Source organism: Quercus suber, unplaced genomic scaffold (genome assembly GCF_002906115.3).
Source record: "Quercus suber isolate HL8 unplaced genomic scaffold, Cork oak 2.0 scaffold_298, whole genome shotgun sequence".
Taxonomy (NCBI): Eukaryota; Viridiplantae; Streptophyta; class Magnoliopsida; order Fagales; family Fagaceae; genus Quercus; species Quercus suber.
The window spans coordinates 494,932-518,836 of NW_027069754.1; the positions used below are offsets into that span (position 1 = coordinate 494,932).

At 34.7% G+C, this 23,905-nt stretch overlaps 2 protein-coding genes across 10 annotated transcripts; one reads left to right on the top strand and one right to left on the bottom strand.

The window, feature by feature from the left end:
• Positions 1-5,726: 5,726 nt before the first annotated feature.
• LOC111982985 (pleiotropic drug resistance protein 1) lies at positions 5,727-18,453 on the bottom strand. Of its 9 annotated transcripts, XM_065782335.1 has the most exons (25): positions 18,197-18,450; positions 17,843-17,963; positions 17,637-17,725; positions 17,470-17,554; positions 17,211-17,370; positions 17,033-17,109; positions 16,713-16,766; positions 16,519-16,609; positions 16,010-16,311; positions 15,632-15,913; positions 15,223-15,539; positions 14,978-15,138; positions 14,798-14,901; positions 14,529-14,685; positions 14,383-14,452; positions 14,320-14,340; positions 14,098-14,257; positions 13,627-13,959; positions 8,028-8,318; positions 7,855-7,938; positions 7,618-7,751; positions 7,048-7,275; positions 6,781-6,952; positions 6,067-6,321; positions 5,727-5,984 (listed from the first exon to the last, which is right to left on the bottom strand). In XM_065782335.1, the coding sequence occupies exons 1-25, from the start codon at positions 18,448-18,450 to the stop codon at positions 5,727-5,729; spliced, it is 4,260 nt and encodes a 1,419-aa protein (XP_065638407.1). The 9 variants fall into 9 exon arrangements, with proteins under 9 accessions (XP_065638407.1, XP_065638413.1, XP_065638412.1 ...); XM_065782341.1 differs by lacking the exon at positions 14,320-14,340 and having other exon boundaries at positions 14,098-14,261; positions 14,345-14,452; positions 18,197-18,453; XM_065782340.1 differs by lacking the exon at positions 14,320-14,340 and having other exon boundaries at positions 14,098-14,241; positions 14,412-14,452.
• On the top strand, positions 9,951-12,891 carry LOC111982986 (probable protein phosphatase 2C 22). The gene is given in 4 exon segments (XM_065782342.1): positions 9,951-10,116; positions 10,457-10,663; positions 12,614-12,698; positions 12,701-12,891. Coding segments are annotated over 4 exon segments (615 nt in total). The 5' UTR covers positions 9,951-9,969; the 3' UTR covers positions 12,877-12,891.
• Positions 18,454-23,905: the final 5,452 nt, after the last annotated feature.

Sequence of the window (23,905 nt, forward strand, 5' to 3'; positions counted from 1 at the left end):
GGTGTCTAGGCAGTGGAGGCGCGGTGATAGAGGTTGAGGGAAGGTGGAAGAGAAAATTGGGAAAAAATATATTTTATTGTGTAGATATATTATTTTAATGAGTAGAATAAGAAAATGAAAGTTGTGATACTGAATGTATTGTAAAATAGTATTGTATAATTAATAAAGTAGCTTTTTGAAATAATAAAATGGAATGGGATAGCATTTCCTGATGCGAATGCTCTTGGTACAACTGCCAGTGAATTTCATAATAAACACTACAAACTAGTGAACTGCCAATTTTTAGTACTTAACTATTTCAACTTCTTCTTCTTTTTTGTTCGGTTTTTTTTCTTTTCCATCAACATCATTTGAGTTAAGAAGTCTAATACGAGAGCTATACTCTCCATGAGTCCAAGAGTTTGTTACTAATTTCAGTTTAATTCATTTAAAAATCAATATATGTAGTGTCTGTTTGACAAGATTAATTTTGTTAACTTATTTTACTATTCAGTTTATTTTTGCTACTATTCATAGGTCCCACTACACTTTTTGGTACTATTCATGGTCCACTATACTATTTTAGTTAAGAGATCTGCTTATTTAGCTGAAACTGAAAACTTTTTACTGAAAGTATAGTAGATAGAGGTGAAAGTTAGCTGAAATAGTATAGTGGGACTCATGAATAGTACTAAAAAGTGCAATGGGACTCATGAATAGTACCAAAAATAAGTTAAATAGTAAAATAAGCTAACTTTTTAAACCAAAGCCAAACGCAACTGTAATATATGTCAATTCGTTAGCTATGCCTATTGGCAAATTCAATTAGGATCCCATTTATTCCCCAAAAAAAAAAAAAAAAAATAGGATCTCAACATTGAATTTCATCAAATCTCTCTATCAAGAACATATGCTTGGATTAAAAACCTTATAACTCAATGACATTTTTTAATATTTCTAACATAAATATCTAGGATTTAAATATCTCTCATCTCCCATTGTAACTATAGAATTAGTATAATAAAAAAATAGAAACTTGATTTAAAATAATAATAATATAAAAATACTTCAGTCTTTAAATGAATAAATTATACAATATTCCAGGTTGAATTCCCTCATTTCATATGATATTGGATATATACATTTAAGAGAAGTCTCACATTGAATAAGAATTGAAAGAATGAGTAATTAATATAATATAGTTAGGCCAAAACTCATAGACTTCAGCTATTTGAGCCAAGTGATGTTATTCTCATATGTTATATTAACTATTCAATTCAGTCAATTGTAGTCTCCCTTTGGGATTTGTGATCTTAGGCTAAAACGGTTCATGATCATGGGATCCTTTTCTATCAGATCATATAGGAACAATTGTTGCACAAAATGTACTTCTAAGTANTAATCTCTAGTAGCCATCGTTTTTCTGGATGAAAAGTACAGGGATTAAATTTTATAGGTGTGGGATTCAAGAGTCATGCCAGATGTTTGCATCAATATACCAATAAATCTATAAGATAACAAAGACCTTGTTTATCAATGGGATGGATTGCATATGCTATTCCAAATAGAGGATTTTTTTTTTATCTTTATTATTTTTCCTAGGTTCATGTTAGAAACAGTGGCCTCGAGCTCGAAACTATTTGGATTTGGGAATTTTGACACAAGTTTTGTTAGCATTTTTGGGTGTAACCCAAGCCAACCCACTTTTGATTGAAGGCTTCTAAAGCCAAGACCTCTAACAATTTTTGGCGTACAAAGAGATTCCTGTGGCCTGACGTACGTAGAGATGGTTATTTGGGGGGTTGTATCCCTAGAAGATATATCTGAGTTTGGCTTCAATTTAATGACAAATATTTTTTGGTGGTTGGAAAGATGACATATCTAGTATGATGTAATAATAGTAAGAATATACATTATATATGAGTGTAGCTCGAGCAGTTTGGGATAAAACTTGAGTCTTTGATTCCATTCTCTTTTTAGCAAGGCGAAAGGCTGTTGATCCATTGATTTCTTTGGACCAAACTAATTTCATAACTGCAGACCTCGGGACCACATAGGACCGAATCAAAAGATGAGGCAGAGAAACGACCTCCTTGTTTTTTTTGGGAAAGTATGTTGCCACGATCCGAAAAAACGCTAATCATATATGTATTACATCCCAAATTATGTGATTCTCCACACACACACACACACACACACACACACACACACAGTTGCAAACATTATGTTGCATTGCCCTCAAATCACACATGGCATCACTAGGTCGGTTTTGATATCATTTATTAGAACTTGAGAAAACACTAACCACATGCAGGGGCGGAGGCAGCATGGGGCGAGGTGGGCACTTACCCCCCCGACTCTATAAAAATGCCTTATAGTTACTGTATTGGTGATACGTTTTAAAGAGTTTGACACTTTGACCCCTTTGATAATTTTTTTTTTAAAGCAGCCCCACTCCCTCCTTAAAGAAACATACCAAAATTAAGGGATAAAGCTCCTTGACATGCCTAAGTCCTAACTTCATATTATTCTTTTCTTAGTTTTTATATTGTATCATGTTTTTTTACACGTTTATTTTTTTACCTATTTCACTATTCACAACAATTCATTTCTTGCTTATCTCATAAAAAACTTATCCCATAAATGAATGATGAAATGCCGTTATTTCTTAACTTTTTTACAATTTCAAAAATCTAAATTTTTGTTATAAACTTAAATTTTAAATGCTTAGAAGGATAGAGAAATAAATGTTGAATTTTACATGTTTTAAGAATCAATCAAACGGTAAGACATATATACAACTTTACAAGCATTTGCTATATTTTTAGATTTCATAAAATAAAATAAAAATAAAAATAAAAACTTATAGATGAATTTTTTTTCTTAATTTATTTTAAGGAATCAAATTAGATGTCTAAATTTTATGTATTTATTCTTCTTTAAAAAAAAAAAAAAACCTTTATAGATTTACATTAATCTCTTCTTTCAATTGTTAGTAACTATGAATTGGTTATTTTTGTTTCTTTCTTTTAACAATATGAAACATATACTTGTAATTACAATTTTTTATTTACAATTTATTTTGTTGTTGTTATGGATTAATATATATAAATTATTTTTCTTTTAATACTGTCTTTTAATCTTGCCCCCCCTAAACTAAAATCTTGGCTCCGCCACTAACCAAGGAGAGAGCAAATGAGAAAGAGAGAAGGAAGAGAGAGAGGAGAGAGAAATTTTGGGGAAAGAGAATAAAATATATATATATATATATATTTTACAATATTGCTATAGTGCAATTCTATCTTTAGAATTGCGTTGTAGCAATATATAGCATTCCGGATGTGGAAGGTTTTTGAGGGGAAGTGCTAAATGAATCTTACATATGGCATTGACAATTGCAGATGCGAATGCTCTAATAAAACTAAGTTTGACTTTTTTATGCTAAAAAGGAGAAGAAGATATATTAAGGTTGTGTTTGGCATTGACTTAAAAAATCATTTAAGAAAAAATTATTTAACTTATTTTTGTTATTATTCAGTTTATTTTTGTTACTATTTATAAGTTTCATTACATTTTTTTGTATTATTTATGGGTTCTACTATACTATTTCAGATACTTTTTAGTTTTATTTACAGTACTTTCAGCAAAAACTTTTCATTTTCAACTAAATAAACTTTTCAATTACATCTAAATAAACTATTTCCAAACACACTTTAATAGTAATATCTAAATATATTCCATAAAAAAAAAAAGAAAAAAAAAGAGATTTCATTAAAAAAAAAAGTAATATGTAAATATGTTTCATAAAAAAAAGTAATATCTAAATATGTAATCTTTTGCAGATATTTGCCATAAATAAATAAAAAAAATCCAAAAGAAGAAAGAAAGAAGCTGACGTTTTGTCTGTCTTGCCATCCCAGAGGAGAAGGAGAACTGGAAAAGTAAGCATTAGCAAAGTGACTGACGTTACTAAGAAAACAAAAGGGTAAAAAGAAAACAAAAACAAATAACACAAAACAAAAACAGAAGTTAAAGTGACGTTACTAAAATAAAGAAATAAAACAACGTCGTCGTTTCGAAGCTAGAAAGGAAAGCAACACCAACACCTGTTACTCTTAACAACAAACGAAGTAAACATTAAACAAAGTCAAGTCAACACTCAGAAACCCAGCAAAAACAAAAACAAAAACCAGTTACTCCTCTCTCAACCTCGTTCTAATCGCCCCAAATCTCTCTCTTGTTTTTTCTCTCTCTCTCTCTCTAGCTTCTCCTTCTCTTTCTAGTAAGTCTACACCATAAGCCCTAATTCTCTCCACTGCAAAACCTCTATAACCCACTTACATTCTCTCTCTTTGGTAGATTTGGGTTTAAAGGCTCTCTGAGTCTCACTCAACCAATCCCAGAAAACTTTGAAACCCATTTGGGCATTTGGGTTTTTTTTTTTTTTTTTTTTGTCTATTCAGTCTATCTGTCCAATTTGGTCCACTCTGGTTTATTTGGTCCATTCTGACCACATTGGTTCTATTTGGTCCTCTTCGGACCATTATGTCCACTTTGGTCCACTTTAGTACTATTTGGGCCATTTGGTTCTATTCGGTCCATTTTGTCCACTTTGGTTCCATTCGGTCCACATTGGTTTTATTCGGTCCATTTTTCCCACTTCCGTCCTAATCAGTTTACATTGGCTCTATTCGGTCCACTTCGGTCAATTTGGTCCTGTTCGGTCTATTTTGTCTACTTTGGTCCTAATCTGTCCATTCTTCTTCGGTCTTTGGTCCTATTCAGTCCCCTTCAGTCTTTTTCGGTCCACCTTATTCCTATTTGGTCCTATTCTGTCCATTTGGTCCACTTGTTCCATTTGGTCCAATTCGGTTCATTTTGATCTATTTTTGTGTATTTACATAATGGGAAGAGACTTTTTGGGTTAAAAGCACCTATTCTAAATCCAAATATATTAAAAAAATATATATAAATCTCAAACTCGTAATATATAAAATCTTAAGTATAACATTTATTATTGCTATGGTTTTGTTAAGCCACATTAACGTAGCACTTTAGTCTATTTTGGTACGGTTAAATTTAAGTGAAAGTCTTTCTAAACATGAAGGTTATGAATATACAAATATAATTTTTCGGACAATTATTAATTTGTTTTAACGTCGTTACTTTTAAATGAATTGCATGAGATTGATTATACATTTAAGCAAAATAAATAAATAAATATATGTACTGTATAATTTTTATTTAAATAAATTATTCAAATTATTCATTCTCTTAAAAGAGCTTATCATAATAATAAAAACTTATAGAAATTGGTTAGTCGTTGCATTAGAATTCAATTACACTTGATTGCATTTGATTATATCCAATAGGCATAATCACCAAAACAAACTAGATATGAAATCATATTAGGAACCTCCACTCGTGTCCTAGCTCGTTTGAGAGCTAGATTTGCCTCAATTGTTTGTCTCTTGCCTTCAGCTTTACTCAAGCGTCACTTTCTTGTATGATGATTGTCACTTTCTTTCTTTTAAAAATATATATATATATATATATATATATTAATTTCCATGCACGGGATATATTATACAAAATTTTGGATTCATGATACTTATTTTCATAATCTTTACCAAAAAAATACTTACTATAAGAAAACTATCGAACTTGCACATAAAAGTATCAAAATTGCAAGTAGTATCTATGAAATTCTGCCAAATTTTGACCACAAAATGATGTAAACACATTCATCATCTTTTCTGGAAGTTGAGAACCTTTATTGAAAAGGCAAAGCTGACTCCAAAGAGCACTGTGATTCCTACAGTCACAATAGAAACCACTCCTAGGAAGTCATTTCTAAAACCAAAATAACTCCTAAGAAATTCTTCTACTGTTTGACCAGAATCAAGCCTGTCTTTAATGTCTCCAAACTGTGAAGCAATCAATCCATACAATGTCCAAGCGAAAGGACATGCCCAATAGTACCAGCTCCACCAAACAGGTATATGCTGCAAAAACAATAAACCTTTAGATATCCATATGACATTGCCTTGTAAATGCGTGGAATGGATAGGGTCTGCTTATACTTACTGTTTGTGGAAGGATAAATCCTGAGAAGAGGTCCCACATTATATAGAAGAAAGAAGCAACTACAGCAGCTATGTTATAGTTTGGAGTGATGGCTAATGTCATCATTCCAAAGAATGTGAAATATAAGAAGGTGAAGTATGTAAAGAAGAGATACCAAAAGAACTTTGTTACTGCGCTCTCAAATCCAATCATGGCATATACTATCGCTCCATATATGACAGCCTGAGCGAAAACGTATGGGAGCTCAATCATAAGCTGCAGATGAAACAATAGAATCTTTAATTTGAAAACCTGTTATGATTTATATCTTGCTTAAATAACCAATCTTCATGAAAGTATTCTAAATACCCTCTAATAAAAATATTAATATTTATAATCATCTAATCATAAATATTAATATTTTTATTAGAGAGTATTTAGGATAAAGCCAATTGCTACTTACCTCAAACTCATTGTTAGGTCATTTTTGTTATTTTATTTGCTGTATTCTTGCCTAAGGACCTATTAGATCATGTACTTAGGCATCGTGATGCAATCATATCACACCTCAGTTGGGTATGATAATGTGTATCTTTATATAATGTACATACATACAAATATATAAATAATGTTCCACCACAATTGATGCCAAAATCAATAATATATTGCAATTGCATAAAATATTCATAAACCTTGTAATAAGTTTTCTCTTGCTAAAATATAAGCATCATCTACCTGTCCAAAGGCATATGGTAAAGCAGAATACATTCCAGCTGCTCTTTCCCTGTAGAAAACTGTTCTCTCAACACCCACTACTGGCTGCACCAATGCAGCATTCTGAATCCCAATAAATAAAGAAGAAGCATACATGGAACCTACTGCATTGAAAATGTCTTGCTGCCTTCTCCTGCAGTTCCAAAGAGTCTTCTCATATTAATAACAAAAGGAGGCAAATGTCTAATCTATAGAATTTAACCTATTTGACTTTCCTTTATTAAATACCTTTTGGAGCCAAGGTCCCAGAACATTGTTCCAAACATTAAAGCTATGAAAGTTGAGAATAATAGCCTCACTGCACTGTACTGTGGGTTTCGCCAATATGACCAGTGCTGTTTCCATAGGCAAGCCTTACACTGGGTCCAAAATGATTGTGAGTATTGAGTAGGGAAGTGCAGATCTTTTGACATTGGCTGAGGTTTACTGAGTTCTTTGATCATTACTTTGTTTCTCCTGAATTATTGACCTTACGGTGTCAATACATGTATATATATACTTTTTCCCTGTCACAGTCTTAATCAATGAGAAAAAATAACAAACTAATGATCATTTTTCTTTTTTATTTAGTCCATATTAGAAACCCTCTTGACATTATTCTTTGGGAAATTTTACCTTTTTTGTCACATGAATATCCTGAAAGTATTTAAAGAAAATAAATTAAATGGATTTTGAATCGATGTGATAAGGCCCATGAAAGAGAAAAGAAGATTATGATCAGCTTTGATAAAAACCACAAGGATTCTTGTTGAAGTTCTTTCTAAGTTTTTATTTTTTATTTTTTGGTATGATGATCACCTGTATAGTTCTGAATTATTGTATACATTGGAAAAATTAACACCCAGAGCTGCTTCTTGTGCTGCAGTTGTCACTTCCAACATCCATGTGGCTGGGTTAGTTCCGTCTCTAATTTTTTTAACTCCCCGGATTCCCTGGAGAAAGAATAAACTCATCTATGTTAGTATGGCTTCAAATAGAGAAAATGTATTTCAAATAATATGTTAATAATTCTTAGTATCTAGTAATTAGCCTCACCTCAAAGTAACTGATCAAATGTGAAGCACGGTGGCCTATTGGGCCGACATATATTTCTTCTCCTCCACTTTTCAAAAGATATAGCTGCAAATGTATACATAAGCGTCTAATTCTTGTATGAAATGTAGAAACCATGACACTATTTTGTTCCTCAACCTTGGAGAGATCAATACCTCATCAAAGGCATCAAATATATCAATGCTTGGCTGGTGGATAGTGCACACCACAGTTCTTCCAGTGTCTACTGTGTTCCTCACTGTTCTCATCACTATTGCTGCTGCCCTGGCATCAAGACCTGAGGTTGGCTCATCCATGAATATTATAGATGGGTTTGCAACAAGCTCAGTTGCAATTGTCAGCCTCTTGCGCTGCTCAGTTGAGAGACCATTAATGCTAGGCAATCCAACAATTGATTCCCTTAATAAGGTCAGCTCCACAAGGTCCATGACCTCCTCAACAAACACCTGCAAATCATTATAGTGAACACATTCAACATGTTAGAAAAGAATTTGGAAAAGTTATTCTCCTTTGGCCTTGTATTGTATGAGCGTTTCAGCGTGTGTGAACTACCAAGATGGACTAGCCACAACATGATAGAAGCTAATTAAATAGGTATGCAACTGAAATGTTGAAAATGATGAGTGATGGACATTCCTATTTCACTAGAACTCTCCAAGTGTATTTTCCATATATGGCCCTGCTTACTTGAATATTCTGGGATGAGTAAAGTCCCAATGTCTTGTGAATTAAGAGAGTTCTCATTTTAGCCAAAAGTACAAATTATAATGCTCTCATAAATTAGGAAAAAGCACCCATACCCAATTTGCCTTATGGAATCTCCCTCCATTTAACAAAATATATACCATATGGATTGTAAATTCTAAGTGACTTATTGTATTAAACTATGTATCATGAAGTATAAGGAACTTGAGTTTGGAAGCTAATGTGTGTTGTACAAGTAATAGACTTGTAGTACAAGCAAGTACAATAGTAAATGGGCCTAAGCCCATTGGGCTTATATTCTAACAGCTCTCCTCAAACTCCTATTGGAAGAAATGAGGTCAACTTGAGTTTAAGCATCTTGGTGGAGGGGCATAGTCTAGATGTTATCTACCTAGTCTTGGGAGGAAACAAACTGGGGTACCCTAGAATAAATGATGACAAACAAAGTGGTTGTCAATCTCAATATTTTTGGTACTTTTGTGGAAGACTTCATTGTGAGCAATCTGAATGACATTTCAATTGTCACAGTGGTTTAGAGTTATAGTGGAGTAGTCAATTCCAAGATCCTGTAGTAGCCAATGCTGTCACAAAAGTGTAGTCATGGTGTTTGCAAGAGTGCGATGTTTTGCTAACACGATGATGCGGTGAGTTGGCATGGCATGTTAGGCCTGTTTGCTGACATGGCAAATGACATGTTTGCTAACATGAGGCTGGGACTAGCGTGGCACAGATTGGAGTTGACATGTGGCCTAAAGAGTGTGTTGGGGCATGGCGAGGTAAGCTTGCGCATGAAGGCGCGTGATCGGGTGTGTGAGTTCTTGGGAGGCACGTGGTTTTTTGGGTCGTTGTACTGGAACTTCAACCGCTCGTGGCTGCGGGTGGTGACTCCATTTGGTGAGATTCCACCAAAGTTGGATCAGAGCGAAATCTACCTTGTGGTGCTGGTGGTGTGTTGAATGGAGGTTTGTTGATGGGTAGCGAAAGGATTCCTAAAGAGAACATTGCTTTTGAACCCTAGAGTTAGGCTCTAATACCGAGTGAAAGTCTGAGTGACTTATTTTATTAAACGGTGTATGGTAAAGTATATGGGACTACAGGAAGACAATATGTATTGCACAAGTAATAGGCTTGTAGTACAAGCAAGTACCCGTTGTGCTTATATTCTAAAATGGATTTTAAATACATAACCTTTTTGGTTGTGTTATCAACTTCAAGAGGTAGACGAAGCCATGCAGAGTAAAACAGTGACTCGTACACTGTAATGTGAGGAGAGTGGATGTCTGTTTGCTCACAGTAACCTGATATGCGAGCAAAAGTTTCCTGCTTCTTTGTGTATCCAGATATCATGATGCTACCTTCGATGTACCCACCAGTNGATATATGATGTGAAAAATGGAGGGTCAAAGTAAAGAGAGCTCAAGCGAGGGTCGCCCTCCGAACCCTCTCTCCGCCACTACCGCCACCGCCTACCGCACCTGTTTCAGCACCGACCGCCTCCCTCTGCCTTGTAACAAATCTCTCATTCGCCACCCTTCTCTCGTTAGTTCCTTTCTTCTTTCTCACTCTTTCTATTTTTATTTTTGGGGTTTCCTTTATTCCCTTTAGATTCATTTGTAGTTCAAGTCAATGCTTCTTCTCTAACATTTTTATTTATTTATTTATTTATTTTGTTACTATTGGTTATTTGTTTAGCATTACTTGAAAGAAAGAAAAAAAATTTGAAGGCTATTTTTGGATTTTCTTAGCTACATTTGAAGGCTTTTAGTTTTGGGTTATGTTTTTTGTTTGTTTGTTTGTTTGTTTCAGATATAAAGTAGATGTTTTGTTATGAATTTTAGTATAATTGTGATTTTTAAGGTTTTGATTGGAATTTTGGCAGATGAAGAGTAAGGCCTCGGATGTGTGTGTGGAACCGGGGCATGGTCTAGAGAATTGTGAGTCTGAGTTCATCCCAATTCTTCGCTCCGGGGCGTGGGCTGACATGGGGTTTCGTCCAAAAATGGAAGATGTATGTGTTTGTGTTGACAACTTTGCACGGGATTATGGACTCGAGAATTTTACTGATGCGCCCAATGCCTTCTACGCAGTATTTATCTTCTCTTATTACTGTTGTTAATCACCTTACTTGTTACTGTTTTTTTCACAGTTTTCAGTTTAACGTATGTGGTTCTTGTAGAGTGGTTATATATGCTTATTTATGGAAGCTAGCTATCAAAGAATCTCGGCGGTTTGTTAATAACTTAATTGTTGTTATTTGAATGAAATGCATCATGATTCAAGGCGTTTTGTTAGTTCTTTTGAGTTGTAATAATAAGAGTAAACGTATGCTACTTTGGATTTTTGTCTACCCTTTTTTGATTCATCAAGAAAAGAGAAAAATTATGTAAGATTTCGATGCACATGCTATGTTATGTGAAATCCATTTATCATTCTGAAAATGTTACTGCTAGTTCTTTCCATTTCTGTTTCTGTTGATCACCATCTCCACGAATTCATTGCTGGATTGTCCAGTATGAGGGAAAGGTCAGACCTGGAACAGGAGATTTCATAGGGTTTTCATGACTAAGTGTTGGAGGCAGTTGATTCTTTCTTATATCTCCTATGCTCCAATATTCCTAGGAGGAAGGGTGGTGACAGGATAATATGGAAATTGAAAGGGAGTGGCGTCTTTACTGTCCGCTCTTATTATGAGGCTAAGCACTGACTAACTCTTTTCCCTGGGAGAGTATTTGGTGTGCTAAGGCCCCTAAGAGGGTCTCCTATTTTTGTTTGGACAAGAACTTGTGGGAAGCTCCTTACTTGTGATAATCTTATTAAGTGAGGTTTGACCATAGTTGGGTGGTGTTGTATGTGTTGGCGTAGTGGGAGAGACCATATGTTGATCCATTGTGATGTTGCTCTTATTGGCATCTTTACTGTCCGCTCTTATTACGAGGCTATTTGAGCTGCACCAACTAACTCTTTTCCCTAGAAGAGTATTTGGTGTGCTAAGGCCTCTAAGAGGGTCTCCTTTTTTGTTTGGACAGCAACCTGTGGGAATCTCCTTCCTTGTGATAATCTAATTAAGCGAAGTTTGACCGTAGTTGGATGGTGCTGTATGTTTTGGTGTAGTGGGGAGACAGTAAGCCATATGTTGATCCATTATGACGTTGCTTATGCATAATGGAGCCTAGTTTTTAGACTGTTTGCGATTCATTGGGTGCTACCAAGGCAGGTGGTTGATCTTTTATCTGGGTGGAGGAATTGGTTGGGGTAGCACTCTTTGAAAATTTGGAACTTTGTACCGTTATGTTTGATGTGGCTATTGTGGAGGGAGTGAAGCAATCGTACTTTTGAGGATATGGATGGATACAAGTATCTGCTAGAAGATTTTCTAAGTCATACTTTCATTTGATAGGTCTGGAGCGTGGGGTCTTGCAGACTGTACCGCTCTTTTAGATTTCATAGAATCACTTCCTTTTTTGTATAAAATCTTTTGTAATTCTTTTAGGTTATGGAGGGCTCATCATCGTGAGCTTGTGTAACCTATATTTATTTGTTAATAAATTTAATTACTTTTGACCTATTAAAAAAAATAAAATAAATCTAATTACTTTTCCAAAAAAAAACTCCACATCTTTCCTTCTCTTTGAGATTAGGTGGTCTCTCCAGAATTAATTTTTGTTTTCAAATAAAATTTATATTATTTATAGAAAACTTATATTTTCTTCTCTACATCCAACCTTTCCAACATAATGGAGGTTTGAGGTAATGGTGGTTTTCATGGAGGAGGTGGTGTTGTGGATGTAATTGTGAAGTGAATTTTATGGCTTGTGGTGGTGGTCATGATTTCAATGTTAATGGTGTATGTTACCAGAAGCAAAATTTTCTGTTCCCTCTTTGCTTGTTAATTGCTGTGAAAGTTCACTGGAGATGCTTGCATATTAGTTGCTTCTTTACTTGTCAGGTTTTCCAGTTAGGTTTTATGCAGGTCTTACAAGATATTTTGTTTTCTAATTTAGTATTGTTCAACATTAGTGTATTTTTGGCTGTTCAGGTGTTTGATGGGCATGGTGGAAAGCATGCTGCTGACTATGCTTGCTGTCATTTGCCAAAGTTCATTGTTGAGGATGAAGATTTCCAAGGGATATTGAAAGGGTTGTTGCTTCGGCATTTCTACAAACTGACACTGCCTTTGCGGAAGCTTGCTCCTTGGATGCTGCCCTTGCATCTGGCACTACTGCTTTGGCAGCTCTTGTTGTTGGAAGGTTAGAATTTTTCTACGAACCAAATATACATACAGGTTTCTCACTTTTCTAGTTTGTGTTTATGATCTTTTTTAAAAGGTGAGCAATACTCTTCTGATGAAAAGTTGTTGTGGGACACTGTTAATCCCTGAACTTGCTACAGTGGTTTAGAGTTATAGTGGAGTAGTCAATTCCAAGATCCTGTAGTAGCCAATGCTGTCACAAAAGTGTAGTCATGGTGTTTGCAAGAGTGCGATGTTTTGCTAACACGATGATGCGGTGAGTTGGCATGGCATGTTAGGCCTGTTTGCTGACATGGCAAATGACATGTTTGCTAACATGAGGCTGGGACTAGCGTGGCACAGATTGGAGTTGACATGTGGCCTAAAGAGTGTGTTGGGGCATGGCGAGGTAAGCTTGCGCATGAAGGCGCGTGATCGGGTGTGTGAGTTCTTGGGAGGCACGTGGTTTTTTGGGTCGTTGTACTGGAACTTCAACCGCTCGTGGCTGCGGGTGGTGACTCCATTTGGTGAGATTCCACCAAAGTTGGATCAGAGCGAAATCTACCTTGTGGTGCTGGTGGTGTGTTGAATGGAGGTTTGTTGATGGGTAGCGAAAGGATTCCTAAAGAGAACATTGCTTTTGAACCCTAGAGTTAGGCTCTAATACCGAGTGAAAGTCTGAGTGACTTATTTTATTAAACGGTGTATGGTAAAGTATATGGGACTACAGGAAGACAATATGTATTGCACAAGTAATAGGCTTGTAGTACAAGCAAGTACCCGTTGTGCTTATATTCTAAAATGGATTTTAAATACATAACCTTTTTGGTTGTGTTATCAACTTCAAGAGGTAGACGAAGCCATGCAGAGTAAAACAGTGACTCGTACACTGTAATGTGAGGAGAGTGGATGTCTGTTTGCTCACAGTAACCTGATATGCGAGCAAAAGTTTCCTGCTTCTTTGTGTATCCAGATATCATGATGCTACCTTCGATGTACCCACCAGTTTTCCTCCCAGCCAAAACATCCATTAGAGTTGTCTTCCCAGCACCACTAACACCCATTAGAGCTGTGAGGACTCCTGGCCTGAAAGCACCACTCACACCCTTCAGAAGTTTTAGTCGATTTTCTGTCACATCTTGAGCTTTCATTCCCTGCAAGCATAGCAACACACCCAGGATGCATAGAATTTAAGCTGGTACCATTAGAGTTTAAAGAATTTAAAAGATAAAAACTGTAGTAAATTAAGCAATGATTATAAGATGTAGTAGAAGAATAATGAAGCTGCTTACTTGATGCATGTCCACTGCATAGCTGATATCATCAAAGGTGATAGAAAGGGGTTCGAATGGAAGAACCATTCCTTGTTTCTTGTTCTGATTAACTTCATTGCTACTGCTTCTTGCTGCAAATGATGATTCTGATGACAAACTGCTCTGAAAGTCAGCTCCTCTTTCTACATTTCATCAAACAGATCAAGTTGACTGAAGTGACTCATAAGATGAAAATATAACATATATTTGGGCCTTTGTAACCTACCAGACGAGGTCTTTTCATTGTGTAATAGTTCAATGTACTTTTCTTTTCCGTCACTATGCTTTTCAACTGGGTTTTCTTCTGATATAACTGCCTGAGGCCTTCCAAAAGCTATAACAGAAATTGTTTTGTCAAAACTTCAAGCCAAAGATGCATTAATAAGAAGATGAACAAGAGGGGTCCTTACGGTGGAGATAAGATAGAGCCAAGGTGAAAAGAAAATTGAATAGAAAAACAAATCCTATTGAAGCTCCTACTCCAAGCCAAAACCAATTTTCTTCTTGGAATAGTCCATGAGACTTCAAGACCATAATTCCCAGTGGTTCTGTGTTATTAGGAAGAACCTAAAACAAATATATATACCCTCACTAATTAGTTGATATTGTTTAAAGGTCAACCCAATTCCTTTTTTATTTTGGCCTTTCATTATTCCAAACTTGAGAAAGTGATGCTTACATGCTTCCAACTCTTCCCTAAGAATTCATTCACTGCTATAGCATTCTGGCCATACATCATAGGTGAGAGCCAGTAACCCCATGCCCACCATTTTTTAACTTCATCTGTGGCAAAAAGAATACAAATCTAAATTACATGGCAATGATGAAGCTTGATAAACTAATGTAATTTAAAAATTACCTCTTGACAGAACAAATCCACCCAGAACAATAACTAGAAGCAGCCCAAAAGATCCAAACGTGTTTGCAACAGTCATATTCCTTCCTAGTGCTGCAATAAATCGAAACAGTCCAGAAGCCATTTGGTTGATGCACACAAGTAGAAAGTATTGTTTGAGAAACCTGCCATAGGGCCCTTCATTATATTTTGGCATCCAAAATGTAAAGAACAAAATTTTTATAAGAAAAAAAATGTTTATTACCTACCGCGTGAAGTTTGGTTCAAAGCCTCCAACATAATAAGTCATCGACACCCAAATGGCTACTTCTACAAATGTGATTGGAATCTTGAGGATCCATGTGGGTACTGCATATGACCATGAAGGATAAAAGAGAAGGTCCCTTTGCTTGTAAAAGACAGGAAGTTTCAAGATGGTCATGGCAAGCTCTGCGAATCCATTAAACATTATTGTGCATATTGTAAAGAACAGGGCACCCATAACAATTTGACCACCAGTTGCAGTATTTCGATGCTTCTTAGTTTGTAGATATAATGTCATCATCAACAGAGCCACAACAATAAGCTGAAAAAAGAAGAAGAAAAAAAAACTTATTAAACCTTGCAATACACTTCTGTACAGTAGTATGTATATTATATTCTTATCCTGCTACTTACCTGAACCATTTTGAAAATATAGAAGAATGAGTTTCTCTTCATCAGCAATAATTCTCTTGATATGCAGGCTTTTAACAGTTCTTTCTTTCCAACACCGTATTTCTTAGTTGTCAAAGCAGCAGGGTGGCCCTTGGCCTTGTCAAATGGAATGGCAAGCTCGTCACCTAGTTTCTGACCGATGTGAAATGACTGAAATGCATCAGCAAATTCCTTGACAGTAATGTAAGCATAAGGTATGTCTTTATTAGCCCAATACTGTTGTTGATCTTTCCTTGATGTCACCTATCAAATAGCAGGAGATTGAAATTTAGTGCAGTGAATTATATATTACTGAAACACATATGATGAGAAAGAAGATGAGTTGAGAGGTAATAGTACTTCTTGTAAGAAGTCTGCAACTCCTTTTCTCTCTGGACATTTGAAGCCCATAGATTCAAAAAACTCCAGTGCATTTTCACGGGGACCTTGATATACCACTTGCCCGTCTGATAGGAGAATTATGTCATCAAATAGGTCATACGTTTCTGGTGCTGGCTGGAGGAGTGAGATCACTGCTGTCCCTTCAAGAGTGTGAATTGCCTGTCTGAGTGAATTCACAATCTGAAAAGTTGTCGAGCTGTCCAAGCCAGTTGATATCTCATCCATGAAAAGCGCCCTTGCTGGTCCAACCAGCATCTCCCCTATATCATATTTTATTGGACTTTTCTAAAATCACTAAAGCACTTGGTCACAAATTTGAATTTGGTCCACAATCATAAATTACTGCTAAGAACTCTTTGAAGTTTCAGAAATCAATTTAGTGAACAAGCCTAAGATTTAGCTGTATCTATCTTTGTCTGAAAAAATATGTATCTGCATGTGCGTCTTGTGTTCCAATGTGCTCTTACCTACTGTCACTCGCTTTCTTTGTCCACCAGAGATACCCCTTCGCATTTCATCCCCTACCATAGTGTCAGCACAGCTTTCCAATCCCAAAATCTGTACAGTTAAAAGAGCATAATTGAGAAAGAACATAGATTTACAAGATCTTTTTCAGTGTAATTATGAAAACATCTTCTATAACTTGGGTCGGAGTTTATACTTTGAGAATATACTCAGTAATCACATTCGCTTCCTGCCCTTCCAGTGAAACAGCCTGTAGTATTGAGAAACCATAGATAATAACAAGGTGTTAGCATTTTTTTTTTGGGGAGGGAGGGGGAAGGGGGGTGGGTTATTATATTGTTTTAACATAAAATAAATAAATAAATAGAAGTGTATGTGTGTGCGTGTGTGTTATACAATGACTACTAATAATCGCACATTTAAAAGAGAAAAACAAAATTCACACGCAGTTCTTTCAATCCAAATTTTTTATACCATCAATGTAAAACCAGGTCTCTGTGAATCAACTTTTCTAACCTTCATTAAAATATCAATATCAGGATCTGGCTTAATGTTTGCCTCCTTTTCTCTTCTTGACAATTCTGCCAACATTTCTGCACACTCACCCCATAAATATGAATGGATTCAAACTTGCTAGACTAAACTGCAATATAAAATAAATTAAAATAAAAATTTGTTGGAGGTTTTGACTGACCATAACGAGGCCCGACCCCTTGACATCTAGCCGAGAATGCTAATGTTTCTCTCACTGTCATTTCTCCTATATGTTCATCATGTTGACTTATATAAGCTGATGCCCTTTGGGGAACAAAATCTTCCATTCCATGGCCATTATATGTAACTCTCCCTGAAAACTGAAAAGTTTTTTTTTTTTTTTAGTACTCAAATTAGATTATAAGGCAACAAAAAGTAGTAAAGCATAGTCAACAAATGAACTGTAGTAAGTTCATTACTTTGAGATCAGAACTAAGTCTTCCGGCCAAAGCCAATAGCAATGTGGTCTTCCCCGAGCTTGGGGGGCCTAAAAGAAGTGTCATCCTGTAAAATTGGTGTCAATGAGAAATCAATCATATGACACAGCCTATAATGAATGTTTTAAAGACAATATATACAATTTTACCTGCCAGGCTTGATTATTCCACTGGCATCACGAAGAATTGAAAATGCTTTCTTTCTACCTTGAATTATATGAAAATAATTCGACAACCCCTAGAGAGAAAAGAGAAAAAGTACGGGATGAGTTCTTCAGAATGCTCATAACATGATCGAAGGTGGTAAGTCCTGTGGAAGGGTACTGTCTATGAGTCCTAAGTTGGAGAAGATTACCTCAAAGAAATTTATAGTGAAGTTTAATAGTGTAGGTAAAGCTCTGCTTCCAACATAAGCTTCGGTATCTACATTTAGGCTGTCGAACCGGACTTCAATTTTCGGAATTTCAATACCAACTCTAGATACAAAGAAGGACCCAGATCAGTTTTAAAGCTAATCTTGTTATTTATAATCATAGATATGCGTTAATTTGTAATATATACTAAGGAAAATTCTTAGACATCTTAATAGCAAAGTAAGATTTACATTGTAGACTAAACAAACGTGTGCAATGTTATACACGTTTTTTATTAGTACAATGTAAACCTCCAATTACCCGTATATTAATTCCTCATGAGCTTGTATACGCACCGATCAAAGCGGTTCTTGAGCTTCAGCAAGAATTTCTCATTATCTTCCTCCTGGCCATTTTTCACAAGCCTCTCCAATAAGTTCTTCAATTGTTGCAACCCAAGACTTTTGATATCAACTTCTTTCGCTTCTTCATCTTCTTCAGTTAATATACCTCTCCTTATGCGACGCTCAGTTGGCAGTCTCTGTATAGCAGCCCATTTCAGAGATTCTTCGTCAACTTCCTCTTGAGTAGACCTCGAAACCATTTCCATTGCTCTGTTTCCTACACAGAAGAGAACCCACTGAATCAGAGGAACACAAATCTATTATTTCTAGTTTCTACCAAAGTTTTCAGGTAAAATTCATGAACTTATGTTAAGATGAAAAGACTATAATAAGTGTCAAAGTTTAACATCGATTAGTGTTATTTCTTTTGTTTTATTGTCTGTTTACATTCCTCGCATGTGTAGTGTAGTAGATTACAAGATCCACGTAAATCATAGCCAAGAAATTTTCTTCGGAGGGGCCGCAGTTTAATTTAATTTTGTAGATGTATAATATATGGGAATGGAAACGAATTACTCTACATTTAAAAAGAATAAATATCACAAAATTGTAAGATAATTATTCTCAAAATACATCCAACGGTGGATTTGTCATAATATATGAGAATGGAGAATATAAGAAGAAGATTTCATCAAATATTGAATTTTTCAAAATTTATATCTAATAAAAAGATATTGAGTAAATTTGTAGTCTAAGGCTACAACCTTACTCAATATCATTAATATTATTATATATTTTGAAAATTTAACCGTTAAATTGCATGTTTTTTATGTTCTTAATACACATGACAAATTTTGTACCAATTGAATATTATTTGCTTTATAATCTATAAAATTATATTTTATGCATAATTTTTAATCTATAAAAATTTGTAATTTAAACAATTTGTTGATGACATAGTTATTGGTCTTTAATTTTTAAGAAATTTTACAAGAATGAAGAATATAGAAAGAAAATTTAATCCAATGATGTATTTGTCAAAATTTACTTCTAATAAAAAAATATTAAGTAAAATTGTAACTTTAAACTATAACTAATTTTACAGCTAAACTTTGTCCTTATTATATATATGTTTTTATTTTTTTATTACACTAACACGCCACAACCAAAACTGTATGCAACAGTTAGTTGCATGGAACTAGTTATAAACACACACACACTCACACACTCACACAAAGCCCATTTGTTTTTTTTTTATTACACTAACACGCCACAATCAAAACTGCATGCAACCGTTAGTTGCCTTGACTAGTGATACACACACGCATGCGCGCACGCGCACACACACACTTATGCACCCAATGTGGGACAAAGCCCATTTGTTTTTTTGATTACACGAACACACCACAACCAAAATTGCATGCAATAGTTAGTTGCGCGAAGCTAGTGATAAACACACACAGACTCACACACATTCGATGTGGGACAAAACTATATATATATATATATATATATATATTCTTATCCTTATTCTTATTCGAAAATAATCTGTTGTATAAATGGTTATAATAAAAATTTTAATAGAACTATTTGATTTAGGATTTTTTTTTAAAAATTTTAATTTAATTTTTATTTTTTATACAAGATAAACATTTCACTATAGCCTAATATAAGTGTTGATATAGAAAAGCAATACACATATATTCTATTGATATTTTAATGTAATAAGACCTACATAATTTAAAAATAAAAGAATAGAATAATACTATTACTTCTTAAACAGAGTATACTATAGAACAGTATATCAATGCCTACCTGCTAAACGATATTATTCTAAGAGACTAAGACACATTGAACTAAAAGGGAAAAAAAAAAAAAAAAAGAAAAGAAGAAGAAGACGTGTGTAACACTTGGAGAATATAGCTCAATTTTCAAAGAATCTAATACCCCGTAGTCATAAGATTGTTGGACTGATTCCTGGAGTTTAGATCAAGTTCTCTTCATGTACTTTATACCTTTAGGATTGAGGGAAAAAAAAAAAAAACCAAGAAAATGAAACCATTACAAGGAAAAGTTAGGATATCTCTTTATTCTCTTAAGTGCCTAATTTTTTTTTGGTAGGGCCAGGGGTGGCCGCCCCCCCCCGGACTCCCCTGGCTCCGCCTTGCCCCCATTCCACAAGAATTAATTTGTACTTGTGGAGTGATCATCATCTCAAAAGTGTGCGATGATACTCTCCAATTTCCATACAAGTAAAAATCAAATTCATGACAAACTGAAAATTTCTCGTAACTGACATTTGATTAAATTAGTGAATATTTACTATGATACTACTGGCATTTTGTTCGGTTGTAAATTCTCGCATGATTGCTAAACACTGTAAAGATTCTAAAGAAGCATATAAAAATGGATATTTAAAAATTAAAAATAGAAGTAGACAAGGATTAAGTAAAATTTGACAATTACACATGCGTGTGGATCCATCTTAGGACTCGTCTAAGAGTATTCTCACTAAAAATTTCGCATCAGAATATTAACTCAAATTTCACTAAATCAGCCAAAATTTTCGCATCAGCAATGTTTATTCCATTGTCAACTACCAGAAGGATGTTTAAAAAGTAAAAACCAATTCTTAATGCCCATACCCGACCAGCCAGACTCAGAGAAAAACCCTCCCCGCTCCCCTAATGGGACAGGTAAAAGAAACCCTTTACTCAAGCATCAAGGATCTAAGCCTCTAAGGATGGTGATTTTCCTCCCTCAAGAAAAAAAAAGAAAAAGAAAGAAAGAAAGAAAGAGAAGAAGAAAAATAAGAGATTTGACTTACGTCTAGTACCCTAGTGTACTAGATACGATATACAATACGAACACTTGTCCAAAATTGGACACATGTCTGGACCGTCCAATGCACTAGGCACTGGACAAAAGATTCCCCCTACCCCGCCCAAAAAAAAAAAAAAAAAAAAAAACCCAAAAAAAGAGAAGTATTAAAGCACTGCTTGTGCAAGTAAGGTCAATGTGGATTTTTTAACTACAAAGGTGGATTTTGTATCAAGACCAACATACAATTATATCTCTGACAATTTTTTAGGTAGATAATGGGCAAGAGGGAGGTGGGGTTCTTTGACAACTTATGTCTTCAAACTCTTTGATTTGCACAAATCTAAACAAACTATTAAATCTTGATTGCAATTGAAGTTTTAGATGAAAATAGGAAAAAAAAAAAATTATGTGTACATGAATTTTTGAGGTAAATACTTTTAAAAAAATGGATATGAAAGTAGCACATGTTTGTGAACATACCAAATTGTAAGATTTTCTGCAGCGAAAGATGGAGAAGAACAGGAATCTCAGATGAACTTGGAGAGGAGTGAAAACTTGCACAATATACGATAGGAAAGGTTTTATGAGCATGGGACAATTTGAGTAATAATATTTCCCACACGTTTTAATTTATATATAGATGGCAACGTGAAATGGATATGAGTTGTCTCTGTATTTAAAGAATTAGAGCCAATCAAGAAATTTTGCAAGCTTACTATAGTTGTTCGGATGATGCAGGGTGTATCTACACTCTAGAGTTTCATTCTCTATTTTTTTTCTTCTAGAAAGACCTCTATGTGTTTGATAAGAATTCTAACAAGTGATCATCTGGATTTACAAAACTAAATCGTACCAACCATTGAATCATGGAATCTTTTTTTTAGAGAAACCATTCCAAGAGATTTTATTTAACTAACTGAAAGATCAGAAACAACTGAAAACAAAAAATTTAGAGAAACAAACTCCATCCAAGTTAAAACAAGAAATGACAACCTAGCTCTATTGGTTAAAGTATGGGTTACAACATTGGCTTGCTTGGCTCATAAGCAAACCAGCAATAGACAAAGTGTCTTTAACAATATGACCAGTGGATGGGGGATATACATACATCATACTTTCCATTGTATCAATTAAAGTAGTATTTTCTATTACAACTTTGGTAATATATTTTTTCATTTAAAACAAATAATGTTAATATTGATAACAATAACAATTTTAATGTACTTATAATGAGTCATATAGCGAAATTATGTCTTACAACTTGTAATTCTTACATTATGCTACATTAAATTCTCACAATAATATAAAATAAATCATCAAAGTTTATTTAAAATTTTAAAAACTCTTGGTAGAATAATTTTAATCATGACTAGTATTTTTAAAATTTTTTGAAACTTTGACAATAGATCTTCATTTAAAAAAAAAAAAAAGTTAATTATTTTAATGTGCTAATATTGTGTCATGTAACATAAGGAGAAAAATAAACAATTGGCACCTGGCAATACTACTAAGGCACTTGCCTTCAACGCTATTGGTAAGAATATTTCATTTTATACTCCATCAATTTTACTATAGATGTGCCTACTTTTTCCCCCTAAAACTTAAATTATTTTATAAGGAAAAAGGATCATGCCCATAATCTATTTATTTTATTTTATTTTTTTATTTAATCATGACTAATATTTTAAAAAAATTTTGAAACTTTGACAATAGATCTTCATTTAAAAAAAAAAAGTTAATTATTTTAACGTGCTAATATTGTGTCATGTAACATAAGGAGAAAAATAAACAATTGGCACCTGGCAATACTACTAAGGCACTTGCCTTCAACGCTATTGGTAAGAATATTTCATTTTATACTCCATCAATTTTACTATAGATGTGCCTACTTTTTCTCCCTAAAACTTAAATTATTTTTGTAGGGTTGGTATTTGTGGCCTAAGCCCAAGAACAATTAATTTGTAGAGTATGGGTGAAAAAGCTAGGTTAAGTATGTGATTGATAACAATGGATCACAGCATTCAAGCACAAGCCAACATTAATTTTCACGTAGAATTTGATAATTCGAAGAGTTACAATATTTGTTTTTCTGATGAACAAAAATCTTAGGGTTACAACCAAGTTCCCCCTCTATTGTTAGGAGCTTCCTTCTTTTATATAGTCACTCATCTCCTCATCTCCATCATCCACGTGTTCCTCATCCATGAGTTTGCTGAAGTACATGTCACGTCAGGCATCTTCTTTTGGCTCTATGTAAGTGGCGGTAGGTTAGAATGCACTGTTCAGGGGTCTTTTGTGGGGGAAAAAGGGCACAGCCCAACGTTATGGGCCGAAGGCCCATAGGAGGGCTATTTTGCGACCGAGAAGAAGAAGATAGAAAAGGCAAGGCCCGGCTGGAAGTGGGACCCTCAAAAGGAAGAATTATCACATTCCGAAGAGTATCTCTCCTATCCGAGGAGGTTGTAATCCTCGGACGCGATATCACAGATCAATTGAATGTGTGAAAGACCAGAATGACCTTCCGAGGACTCCACCTGATCAAGATAAGCTCTGAGTATGCTATGGAACGATAAGGATGGAGAAATATCTAAGGGGAAAGCTGCTGCCACCGTATTTAATGCACTGCAGCAACTTTTCTGGCCGCATTTATGTGGAGAAGACCCCTGAACAGTGCATCCTAACCTACCGCCACTTACACAAAGCCAAAAGAAGATGCCTGACGTGACATGTACTTCAGCAAACTCATGGATGAGGAATACGTGGACGATGGAGATGAGGAGAAGAGTGACTATATAAAGGAAGGAAGCTCCTAACGATAGAGGGGGAACTTGGTTGTAACCCTAAGATTTTTGTTCATCAGAAAAACAAATATTGTAACTCTTCGGATTATCAAATTCT

What these genes read in the sequence shown, in the direction of transcription:
- LOC111982985 (XM_065782341.1), bottom strand. Translation starts at nt 18,450, where the DNA reads ATGGAAATGGTTTCGAGGTCTACTCAAGAGGAAGTTGACGAAGAATCT. An exon ending in CTCAAGAACCGCTTTGATCG is followed by an intron (nt 17,964 to 18,196) that starts GTGCGTATACAA and finishes CTTTGTATCTAG; the next exon opens with AGTTGGTATTGAAATTCCGA. An exon ending in TCACTATAAATTTCTTTGAG is followed by an intron (nt 17,726 to 17,842) that starts GTAATCTTCTCC and finishes TTTTCTCTCTAG; the next exon opens with GGGTTGTCGAATTATTTTCA.